This window comes from Pseudorasbora parva, chromosome 6 (genome assembly GCF_024679245.1).
Source record: "Pseudorasbora parva isolate DD20220531a chromosome 6, ASM2467924v1, whole genome shotgun sequence".
Taxonomy (NCBI): domain Eukaryota; kingdom Metazoa; phylum Chordata; class Actinopteri; order Cypriniformes; family Gobionidae; genus Pseudorasbora; species Pseudorasbora parva.
This window is the reverse complement of record NC_090177.1, coordinates 41,860,223-41,873,209: the sequence shown is the minus strand read 5'-3', so window position 1 is coordinate 41,873,209 and position 12,987 is coordinate 41,860,223. Positions and strand designations below refer to the sequence as shown.

The following is a 12,987-nucleotide window of genomic DNA, read 5'->3' as shown; positions in this document are numbered from 1 at the left end:
CAGAGACAGTGTGTAGAATCACAAAAAACAAAGTCGTTTTTGTGGCAAACCTTCATTTTCATGCATCAGGATTCTTTGAAAGCAAGGGTCTGCGCTGTTGATAGGTCCTCATCCAACCCTGGACCACCTGGAAATACAAACAAGAAAAGCGTCTCATATTTTAACACGGCTTATTACACTGACTGGGGGATAAAGGGTTTATTACACTTGATCCAAGACGAGATCAAGACTCAAGATTCATATGCCATGATATTTCAGCCAAAACCATCATTGCCTTGCTTTCTATTTGGTTTACTCTTTATTATTTAGTTATAATTAGTATAAGATGGAGTAAGGGCCACCACTTAATGAATAATTTGTGTTTCAGTTTAGGTAGATTACTGACGTCCGACATCCGAGTACAGGAGGATCACAGTACAGGGACTGTGACAATGAGGGGGGTGAAATTAAGTACTTACATTAAACCTTAAATGGTCATTAATTTCTCTCCCTCAGGTCGTTCCAAACCCGTAAGACCTTCTTTCATCTTCAGAACACAAATGAAGATATTTTTGATGAGATCCGAGAGCTTGCACATTCAAGGTCCAGAACGTTAGGAAGGACTTCATTAAAGTAATCCATGTGACTCAGTGATCCAGTAATCCAGTGGACAGCTCACCCAAAAGGGATAGTCACATGGATTTACGTTAATGATGTCTTTTCTAACGTTCTGGATTTTATGTGTGTTAGTGCCTATGGAGGGCCAAAAAGCCCTTGAGTTTTCCATAGATGAATTGAATTCTTACGAGTGTGGAACAAAGTGTAAGTGATGACAATTTTCATTTATGCGTGAACTAACCCTTTAAGGATTGAACATTGGACTGGGGAGTCTGATCTGTATTTTCTACTGCACAAGAGGTGTGATCAACGGGCATAGTTCAAATGAATCTGTACGCAAGTCCTTCAACCAATCAGACCACAAGAGGCGAGATCAACTTCTCTATCTGTCATCGTGTTAAACCCACCAATAGTGCGCCAAGTGGATAAGCCGGTCTGTGATTGGTTCAGAAGATTGTGACAAAAGCAGGATAAATGAATGTACAGGTATACCCAGTCTACCTTTTAAGGTTAGTTAACCCAAACTAACTGGTAAAGGATTTAATATATTTCAACTTGTATAATGCGTTTAAGAATCGCAAGGGTAGACATATAGGAGAAAATGCAAGAGAGAAAAGAGCTTGGACCTTGTCCAAGTCATCCAAATATCAATTTTATTGATGTTTATGCTTACCAGGACTTTTCCAGATGATTCTTGGCTTCATTACAGTCCTTCGGTAAAGGGTGTCTTTTGTTTTTACTGTGCAAAGTATTTAGCAAATTTCAAGTCAAACCTTGTTTTAAAAATGGATCCAGCTTTTATTTCAAATGGCTTTCGAAACTGGAAAGCGGCAATAGAAAAATGTGATGCTCTTCAAGACAGTCAGTCACAAAGTTGCTCTGATGACTGGGATTCAGGAGACACTTCCTGCTCGTGGTAAAAACAAAAAGAAAGAGGCAGACAAAATCAAATGACAATATTCAAAGGTGCAGAATACTTGGCGCGACTGCCATGTAGAGGGGTTGGCAGTCAAAGTGGAAATTTCAGCCGGCTCCTTCAATACAAAGCGGGAGACAATGCAGAGCATCGACTTGGTTGAAAGGGCATGCGGACTTTACGAGTTCAAAAACTCGAAATGAGATATTAGTGTGCAATTCCAGAAATAGTCTCTGAAATAAATGATTTGCCAGTTGTTCAGTTTTCATTGATCATTGATGGGACCCATGACACTATAGGAGTTAAGCAAGAATTCATCTGCCTTCGATATGTGGATCCTGATCTTCAACCAACAGACGAGTTAATTGGACTTTATGAGGTCAACAACAACAGGACAGGCTTTAGCAAATACGGCATGTGTCACGATGGGGCTAAAACTTCCTCTGTCTCTATAAACATTCGATGAAGCATCAATGGCTGTCACTGTGTTCATCTGATTACACAGGCCACTCCAGTGATTTGAGACACACTAGACTTAGTCCACAAATTAGGCTCATTCTTCATACAGTATGTAAAATTCAAGGCAATTTTTAAGGATGTAGCAAAATCACAGTATTCATTGAATTCATTGAAGCCTCATTGCCCCACACGTTGGACTTTTCGGACATCTGCTATTGCAAAACTGTATGAATCTGTGTTGACAGCTTTGGAGGAAATGGCGCCTTGTAGCACAGCTCAGATACCATTTAAAGCCAATGGATTTCATGAAAAAATTCTCAAGGGAAAACTCAGTGCTTGGCCTTGTAATGGCAGAGGACATGATTGGAGAGTTGGATTGTTCAAACACCAGCCTGCAGCTCAAACAGCAGACAGTATCAAAAATAAGTCTCTGAAGCAATTTAAGAAAATCTTGCAAGAGAGGAGAACAGATGAGCACTTCCAATAACTGTCCCCAAGCCTTGATCTAGTAACAAAGCTAGATCTACAACCCATTCAGATGACCCACATTCGAAAACAAGCCAACGACACAGCAGTCAGACTGCACCCCATCTACATCCTCATATCCAATCTTACTCCAGGTCCCAATATTGCAGCTGCTTGTCCGAACGATTTGACCAAGATGGTATCCACAAACTGCAAAAACTTGACAAAGTGCTACCGAAAGCTGAATTGGATGAAGTAGTGAACGTGTATCCTGAATTAAATTCAAGACAATTGCAGGTGCAGCTCAACATGTTTGAGGCTATTTCAAACTACTGCAGAAATCCTTTGAAAAATGGTTCCTGAAGTGAGAGGCCTTTTCAGTAAAGTTTTGGTAAGGCTGGTTGTTCCTGCTTCCTCTTCAGAGTTCGAGAGGAGTTTCAGTGACACAAGGAAGCTTGGCTTAGATCATCAATGATGTGTCTCAATAATATGGCTATATGCCTTGATCACCAGGAAAAACTAAACAAATTAGACCTTAAAAAAAGTCAATAATAAGCAAAGGATGACATTTAGATCCTGCATGAACTTAACCAATCAGCATATTCAGTACCCAAGTCCCACCTCCGAAAGGTCCTGAACTTTGAAAAAGAAATACTACCTCGTTAGCAGGGACTTGCTGAGGGGGAAATTCTTAGCAAGAACTTCATTTACACCCTGGTCCTTGCGGTCAAAACACAACGAGTACCAGCCCAAAGTCTCTAGATCCTGGGGAAAGTTCCTGTGGTGGAAACGTGGCTATAGACTGTGTGGATGCTGCGAGTGGAGGATTGTTTGTGACCTCTTCTTACAGCAGCTGGAATGTAATTAAACTTGTCATTTTGATGGCGGATTGTAATCCAGAAGTTCAAAATGACAATTATCGTTGACATCTGGTGTATTGATAGACAACCTACACATACATTAGATTCATCCGCACTGATGCAAAAACCATGTAAAGATGGTAATTCAACAAATAACTGCAATATCAGAGTTTCAGACAAAGAGGCAAAGCTTACAGACTGCAGCCTTAATAAAAAATACAGTAATATTGTGAAATATTCTTACAATTTTAAAGAACAGTTTTCTATGTGAATTTATTGTAAACTTTAATTTATTCCTGTGATCAAAGCTACATTTTCAGCATCATTACTCTCCAGTGTCTTCAGTGGCCACGAACACACACATTTGAATGCGGGAATGATACCCATAAATGATTGTTCCCGGTACACTCCCAAAACCGATGATTGACACTGTGGACTCTGCTATTCTGACCAAAGAAATATTACAGCGACATAAGGATCGTTTTATGTTCAACAATTTTACCCAAACCACAGCACCACAGTATGGCTGTAGTGTTGCCATGTCCACTTAAAATATGACAGCGTTTTTTGCGCTTGTTGATTAAAGATTAGAGATCGTGTTTATGGAGTTATTAATGTTGAAATGTTTAGTCTTGAATGTATTTAAGTTTATTTTGTTCTTGTTCGCTGTTTTTCTTGCAACACGAATGAGTCAAGCCACATGAAGAGTAAAACATTTCTGATGCATGCTTAACTACAACATTAACGACTAGTTGTTCAGATCTGTACACACTGCGTATAATTTTTGTAAATGCGGTTGCAACTACCTGCATTTTTCAGGAGTTAATTTGGTTATAGAATAAGTTTGTCACTCCCGTAAATTACTGAACAGTGTAAACAGAACAGGATTGAGCAATAAAAGGCGAATCTACAACCAAATTTAGCTGCAGAGGGTGTGTAGCCCATGACATGATCCTTCAGAAATCACTAATATGCTGAGCAAGAAACATTTCTAATCATTATCAATGTTTAAAACAGGTTTGCTGCTTCATATTTTTGGGGAAACCGAAGATTTCCTATTCTTCGTGGTTGTTTGATGAATAGAAAGCTCAAAAGAACAGCGTTTATTTTAAATAGAAACTTTTATAGCATTATAAATGTCACTTTTGATCCATTATTGAAGACAGTATTAAAGGTGCCCTAGAATGGGTTGAAACAATATGTCAAATTGTTCTCTGATATCTACATAGAGGGTATGTGGCTTATTTAAGGGCTAAAATTGTCCAGATACAGTTTTACAGGTCCATTTACAACCCTAGAAATTGTCCTGCTCTGTTTTTGCCTTATTTGGAAGAGTCATGAATATTAATGTTGAGCTCTGCTCTGATTGGCTTATTTCAGCAGCTCACAGCAGTTCAGCGAAGCGTCTCGTGAGTCCTGACAGAACACAGACCGACTGAATGACACTTTAAGCAGAACATCTCAAATGGAGATTGATAAAATGCAGCTTACTTGGTGTTTTCAGATCATCCGCGCGCGAGAAAGAGCTCGCGTTCGTGCGGTTGCCAGATTTCAGTAATTAAATCCCCCAAACAGAGCTTTTCTGTGAAAAGAAACCCGTATACTCTCTGGTTTTTACCTAAACATGTCCAATCTGGCAACCATATGCACGCGGACGTTCTGAAAACACCAATAAACAAGTAAGCTGCATTTCAGCAATCTCCATTTGAGATGTTCTGCTTAAAGTGTCATTCAGTCTACATTTTAGACTTGTCTTTATTCGTCAACGTCAACGATATTGCATGTTTATGTAACGTTAGTCACAATGTAGGCTAACGTTACGCAGTGACTGTGATGTAGCCTAATCTGAAATACAAATAGGCAAAAACATCATAGGCCTACTTCAGTTCTCAAAAATATAAATATATACCTTATATTTTTACAAAATGAATAGCCTCGTCAAATGACTGTCGTTTTAACTTATATGGTGGAAAAGGTGACGTTTGCTAGAAGGATCGAGTGAACGATCTGTAAGCATCGTATCTACTGTTGTATTTTGTAATTCAAAATAATATTACCCTTTGTCATTAGACACACTAGGTGTTTCTCAATGTCAAGGATGCTTCCTTGGAAGGACTGATCCTTCCAAGTCACTTCCTTCAGAGGCTAGGCGAGGCTCCTCTTTAGCATTCGGAGAACACGTAAATGGAACAGGCTAGCAAGTGCACGTCGTTGCGTCATTACGTCAGTGAAAAGGTCCGTTGGCCATCAATAACGTTATGTGTAACGTTATTTGTATATATTTTTATATCAATACAGTAGTAATTTGTACTGGCATTTAAATGTTAAACTTTACGTATATTTACTACGGTTATAACAAATGTTTGGTAATGTAAATAAAAGCATTGTGGCAATCAGAGGTGAGGGACCGTGAGAGCGGGCTGATGGAGTGATAATGAGCGGCAGCTAATCGCCGCCACACCGGTCTCGGCTCACGGCAAAGTGATTGGAGTATAAATGTGGAGCGTGGAAGACGAGAGAGGACTAGGCCTGGAGTTTATGTTATGGTTTGTTTATGTTTTATTATGTGTGTGCGGGCAGTCGCCCGTGAGGGTTTTCCCTGTGTTACTTTCGTTTTGTTTATTATTTATAATAAAGTTGTTGAACATTTGCCGGTTCCCGCCTCCTTCCTTTCCATCTACAAACTCCGATACGAGCATATTTGCCCCGTTCACGCTCCGAATCCGACTCCGGGAACGTCAGAAGATAGCGAAGCTGCGCGCATAGGATTGTGGGTGATTTGAGAACGCGAAGTGCGCGAAGGCTACTCATATGCATCCTTTCCTGTATATGACATATTTTTCGAACGAAGGACTCAGTCCTTGGTTGAAATTCGAGGATCCTCGATATTGGAACAGTCCTTCGTCGGATGTCGATGACGTAGCATCCTTAGAATTCTGGCTTCCGAGGATCCTTCCTTGACATTGAGAAACGCCTACTATTTAGTTTTGTATGGTACTTGGAGTTTCCTATTGTTACTGTAAGCATCTTGAATTATCTAGACAATGCGGTCTCTCTAAGAAACTTTCAATTTAATCAGAAATTGTTTAAACAGCCAATAAATGGATAAATCGCTACTTACTGCTTGCAGGAATACAGTTGTAATTGCCACTTACTTCAGTTTAAGACGCTGAGCGAAGCTTGCTTGAAATGGGCCGAACAAACGAACGATCTTAAATGAAATCGTTGTGATATCCGGATTATAAACATCAACCATGACTGTTGACATTTTTTATCTGTGGGAAGGGTAGAAAAGTCCTCTCGTCTCCTGAACAGCCTAATCATGAAGTGTGTCCATGAGAGCAGCTTGTTTTGATGATTCGCTCCGTCATTTCCGCCTGACAATGAACACGTTTGGACAGATGCAAATGTTAGGGGCGTGCATATAAATGATCCTCAACGCTTGCGTCACGGTTGAGTTTATGTTGAGAAGCACTTCTTTTCCTGTGGTGTTTTTGATTTACGAGATTTACATAAGAAGGAGGAGGCAATGGTGTTTGAGACTCACAGTATGTGATGTCCATGTACTGAACTCTTATTATTTCGCCATGGCAAGGTTAATTACATTTTTCATTCTAGGGCACCTTTAATATTAGTGGTGTATATGTTTACATTTGCTTTCAGTGATAAGAGTCAGCATCAGACATCAGCGTTTTTCATTTCATAACAGGATGGATTACCTTTGTGTCTTCCTCTTTCCAAAGGATTTCCTGTTCTGCCTCGTTCAGCTCCTCGGTCGGGTCATAAGTGTAGACTGGAAGCAGCTGATGCCGCAGTCTATCGATCCTAAACGTGCGTCAGACACACAAGCAGCAAAAAATAAGTCATTCTGACCCAGTATTATTCCCTTCATTCTCCACTAACCTTGTATTTAAAAAAAAACAGAGGCTCAGACGTTCTGCTTAATATCTACTGTTGTGTTTCTCAGAAGGTCTGCTCACCAAGGTTGCATTTATTCCATTAAAAAAAAAAAAAACTGTAACATTGTGATATTATCACAAAACCTGATTCTTTTTTCTTTTTTAAATGGTTCTAATGATAACAGAAGCTGAATTTTCAGCATCAGTACTCCAGCCTTCAGGTTCATATGATCCTTCAGAAATCTTACTGAACTTAAATCTAACTTAACTTTATTTGTCCCTTCAAGGGAAAATTGTTTTGGGAAATACAGGTAAGCTGCATAGCAGGACACCCACACCAATACATGATATCTGAGCCTTGGAGTACAAAACTGTCCACCAGAAGTTGTTCGAATTCTGGATACAGCACATGAGAAGGGTCCAAAGTTATTTTCTTTGCCTGTTTAAAAATTATTTTGTTGAATATGGACTGTAGATTGGGGGTAAACCCCCAGACCAGCCACCCTCATTAACTGAGATCTAAGAGTAACTGTTATATTACCAAACCAGACAGCTATACCACACAATATGATGGATTCAATACAGGCATGCAGAAATCATTCTGATATGATGATTTGATGCTCAAGAAACAGTTATGATTATTATCAATGTTGAAAACAGTTGTGTGGAAACACTATCATCCAATGGGATAAGTCACATTAAGAATCAGCAAGGAGGCATTAAATTGATCAAGTGACAGCAAAGATATTTTTAATGTTATAAAATATTTCATTTTTAAACAAATGCAGTTGTTTTGAATGTTTTATTCATCAAAGAATGCATCACTGTTTCCACAAAAATACATTTCCAACAATTGATAAAACTAAGAATCTTTAATAATATTTGAGCATTAATAATAACTGATAATAACTCAGCAGCAAATCAGCATTTTATGATTTCTAAATATAATGAACATTTAGAACAAATTTAAAAATATAATATGAATTATAATACACTTCACCTATCTTCATTTGTTTCTCATTGTAATGTGTCTGTATTTGTGTAACTTGTGTAAATTGTAGATTACACTGAGTAATTGGCAGCTTGTGTTTTGTTTTATTTCTTGTCTTCTTTTTCCTCTTGTATTAGTATAAAGAAAAAAAAAAGATTTCTGAAGAGTCATGTGACACCGAAGACTGGAGTAATAATGCTGGAAATTCAGCTTTGATCACTGGAATAAATTATATTTTAACATATTCACATAGAAAAATTGTAAAATTATTTCGCAATATTGCAGTTTTTACTGTATTTTTGTTTAAATAAATGCAGCCTTGGTGAGCAGAAGAGACATATTGGGGGTAAATGCATTCTGAATTATTTGCACTGTTAAAGAGACATTCTCATGCTAAACATCGCAACAATTTAAAATAAAATGTGTAACGTATGACAGTATTTCTGTACCAAATACAATCCTTTAGGATTCAAACTAGTTTTTTTCGAGTATGGCCCTGTATGGTAGCCTGCCGTGGTCATAGTCAATTCTAGTCAGAATATGAGTCTGATGCTCCATTGGGCTGTGATTATGGGGCGTGTTTCAACCCAACCAGGAAAGACCTCAATTGGTCAGAACTACAACCAATCAGAGCAACGAAGCAACGCATAACATTAGTTGTCAAATGTCAACAGAGCTCAACTGCACTGTGTTGCCAAGTCCGCGATTTTTTCCACGGGTTGTTTTCTATGTCCGCGGGTAGAAGCGACTATTATGTGATATATAGACCCATGAGTGCGAATTTTAGCAGCTACCTTGCCAAAATAACATTTTATTTTATCCTCCAAACGCCATTTTTTCCCAGAGAACCCCCCGAGAAGCTATTGTTTAGGGCTAGTAGTTGGCAGGTTTTGTTGTAAAAACTTAGCAAACCCTGTCTGCACGCGCGCTGAAATAAACGATCTTTGCTGGTGTTGTAAATAAAATAATTTAATGATACACAGAGTACTTACCCAACATGATCATCATTTCAGAGAGAAATAGTGAAGGTGAATGCAGATACAAACAAGCTCTCCGTTTAGGATTTTAACAAATGTAATCCAAGCGCCTTTGATGACGTGCATAATTACGTTATTGTTTATTATCGGTCCGTCATCGTCTAAAGCCCGCCCTGATGATTTCATTGGTCCAAGTGGACATTGGTTCAATGGTTCGGGCATAATTACTCCTCGATGGATCGAGTACAGACCGAACTGCCCGAGCTCAAATGTTGTGGGCGGGGCTGAGTTCGGCTGGCATCCAGGCTACCTGTATGATGTCATAAAGGGCTAAATTCCTTATATGGGCACTTCTTCCGGATGAGCACACACACACACACACATCAGCCAATACTCCATTAGACCAAGAAATCACTGTCACTAAAGAAGTGTGTTTCTGAGGGAAAGATTACTGTTCAGCTTCCCAAATAACCAATGTTAAGGAAACAGTGGATGCAGTTTGTTCTGCAAGTGTGTGTGTTTGTTCCCGGTCATGATTGGAAACATGTGTGTGCTGTGAACGTCAGCGGTTCATGTTAGTTCACACTCATTAACTAATGTTAACAAGATTTTAATAATGCATTAGTTAATGTTGAAATTAACATTAACAAAGATAAATAAATGCTTTATAAGTGCAGTTCATTATTAGTTAATGTTAACTAATAGGACGAAATTATCGAAATATCGCAATGTGCATATCGCAACGGCACGCAATATCTGAATGATTTTAATAGGCTACTTCAACATTGTGAAAAGTGTACGTTTTAGGTCGACGCATATAGCAGAGAATAGACTGGGCACACGACTACTTACTTATGTGACTTACTTGATGTTAAAAAGAGTTAAAACAATTCCCTTCAGTCTTGCGCTGTCTAACACACACACACCGAAACATGCGCACAAGTCGCCGCTCTCAAAGCGTGTGATCCCTTCAATTCTGTTTCGTTTCTTGTCACACACTTAAAACTTGATAAGTCTTGATGAGTGTTCATGTAAACTCAGTCGGTTATGCTCTAAGTGAACAATGTCAGAAAGAAGCCGAAAGCGAGTCAATAGGATCCGTGCATTAGCTCTTAAAGTGACAGGCGGCTAATATAGTAAAACTGCCGCTGTCTGTCAAACAACAGAAGAACAAGAGAAAATCACTCAGTGCTCTCGGCTGAATAACCTTTGTAGCTTTATCATGTATCAGTGTATATTTAACTCAAGTGAAGACTACTGTTTTTAGTTTTAATAACAAATATAAATTTAAATAACAAAAATAATCATCCTATCCTAGTTCAGGACAGTCTTTGATTACCTGGATGTTCTTGATGTTCAGTTCTAGGTTGATATAACTATATATTACCAAGCCAAGCAAAGAGTTTTTGGTATTTAAATATCTGCAATAAATATCTTAAATATTACATTTTTTGTTTGTTTACACTTTCAGAAGTTGCAGCTATGCTTTCTTGTCCCAGAAAGAATTTGAAACACATCATTCTCAGTTTTTAAATACTTTTTGAAATATAATTTAAATAGATTTTACACACTAATAGCAATATCGTATCGCATACCGAATATAACAAGATATCGCATATCGCTTTTTTCTTTAATATCACACAGCCCTAAACAATTATTCTAAAGGGTGCTTATAAATCATCCAGGATGAGTTTTTTTAGAAAATAAAAATGCAGAATGTTCCCTGTGATGGGTAGGTTTAGGTGCAGGGGCAGTGTGTGTGTGTGATGGGTAGGTTTAGGTGCAGGGGCAGTGTGTGTGTGTGATGGGTAGGTTTAGGTGCAGGGGCAGTGTGTGTGTGTGATGGGTAGGTTTAGGTGCAGGGGCAGTGTGTGTGTGTGATGGGTAGGTTTAGGGGCAGTGATAGAAAATACAGTTTGTACAGTATAAAAACCATTACGACTATGGAATGTCCCCATATGTCACAAAAACAAACGTGTGTGTGTGTGTGAGTGTGTGCGCGCTCATGACTCTTTCGTTTCCCCCACTGCACTCCTCCACGAGTTCGGCTGTTTTCAGAAAGAATCGGTACAGCTATCAGTCTTTCACAAATCTGATAAGACTCTTTAGAGATATGAAGGATGCAATACTACTCACTCAAGAGTAACATGAGACTGGCAGGAAACTTTAAAAAAAAGCATAATTCTTCTAAACCTTTGAATGGCAGTGCATTTTTCAAAGCGTGCTGGAGTGTGTTTATTTACCTCCGTTTCCTCCTTATGTACATCACCTATAAGACAAAAACATACATTAGCATGTCCTGGAAGGCACACTGAATAATGTCTGCATGGCCACTGCAGCGGTGGAAGCAAGGAGAGAGGCAGCTGAGAAACTTCTGCGCACGCATTCATAACAGAATAAAGGCCTTTTGTCTATCTGGATCATCTGCTCAATCAAATTACTCCATCATGCGACTTCCCATCCTTCCCCCACACTAGCGCACAGTCTGACAACAGTTAGAAAGACCCTGGAGAGGCGAAGCATGCTATAGTAAAACAGCGCTTATAAGCCGTGCACCTACCACTGCTGCGATGATGCCGATCACAGTGATGAGGAAGAAGGGGACCAGCACGTAGCTGACGGCCACATCTCCGCTGACCGTATGAGGAGGAGGCGGTGTGGTGATGTTCATACTCAGGCCTGTTCACTGCTCATCTTCTGCACGCATGTGACTCCCACATGGTCTCTCTGACCCACTGACGGCTGGGAAACCCAAGAGAGAATACACTTATTTATGGATGAGGGAGAAGCGCTAGAGGGAGTTAATCATTGTGTGTCAAACTTGTTTGCATTTTATATCTACTTATATCTATTTAAAGGGATAGTTCACCCAAAAATGTAAATGTGATGTTTATCTGCTTACCCTCCAGGGCATCCGAGATGTAGGTGTGTTTGTTTCTTCAGTAGGACACAAATGAAGATTTTTAACTCCAACCGTTGCTCATATAATGCATGTCAATGGGGTATAATACTAATTAGCAGATAAACATTAGATAAACATCTAATTTACATTTTTGGGTGAACTATCCCTTTAAAGACATCTTTTTACTGCCGGGTGAAACTTCACTCACGAAGAATTAAAAATATGATGAACCATTTTTTAAAATTATTATTATTATTGTTCCAATGACAACGTTTTTTATATAAATGTATCATATTTTTCTTACCTACGAATGTATACCTTCGTATATAATATTAAAGTATCGTGTGAAGGGTGAATTGCCAAATAACCCGTTGACATCATGGCACAATGCAGAGGACCGACTGTCAACACTTTTAACACCATAAAAGCTGCAAAACGCACACCTTATCTTGATAAGGGTATACCATTTGCATTCAATACATATCGTCCAGCAGAGGACTGGCTAAAAATACATTTTACAATGACAAAGCGTTTATGTCGCACGTGACTCTGCGAAAAACAACGCATCCATGCACTCTCTGCTCCCGTTTGTTTACATTACGTCCCTTGCGTTATCACGGTGAGCAGCATCGCTATAGCATCAATGTCGTGTGATTATGAGCTGTTATAACACTGGTGTCTGCTGACTCACGTGAAAACATCATGACCAGTCAAACTTCACCACCGAGGCATGAAAGGTAAACCCACCTGATTCAGTCAAAAGAGCAGAATGAGTGGCACTTAACTATAAGACGACTCCGACTCCCGTTATTATGGCACGAGTCATGGGGTTGTGTCTGACAGTAAAACACTGTCAGTGTTTACGAAAAGCAAAGTCCTGCGATGTTAAGGAAACGTACTGATGGTGGAGCTGGAGGGAGG

At 39.2% G+C, this 12,987-nt stretch overlaps 1 protein-coding gene across 3 annotated transcripts in view; it reads right to left on the bottom strand.

The window, feature by feature from the left end:
* Positions 1-12,987, bottom strand: part of smim29 (small integral membrane protein 29) — a 19,720-nt gene extending 6,733 nt beyond the window's left edge. The window contains exons 1-5 of one of the 3 annotated variants that reach the window (XM_067446962.1): positions 12,852-12,987; positions 11,725-11,906; positions 11,408-11,433; positions 7,017-7,122; positions 51-127 (exon numbers count right to left, since the gene is read on the bottom strand). In XM_067446962.1, the coding sequence (XP_067303063.1) occupies positions 59-127; positions 7,017-7,122; positions 11,408-11,433; positions 11,725-11,835 (312 nt within the window). In that variant the 5' untranslated portion in view covers positions 11,836-11,906; positions 12,852-12,987 and the 3' untranslated portion in view covers positions 51-58. Of the gene's footprint in view, positions 1-50; positions 128-7,016; positions 7,123-11,407; positions 11,434-11,724; positions 11,907-12,757 lie in introns of all 3 variants that reach the window. The other 2 variants (XM_067446960.1, XM_067446961.1) reach the window with 2 other exon arrangements.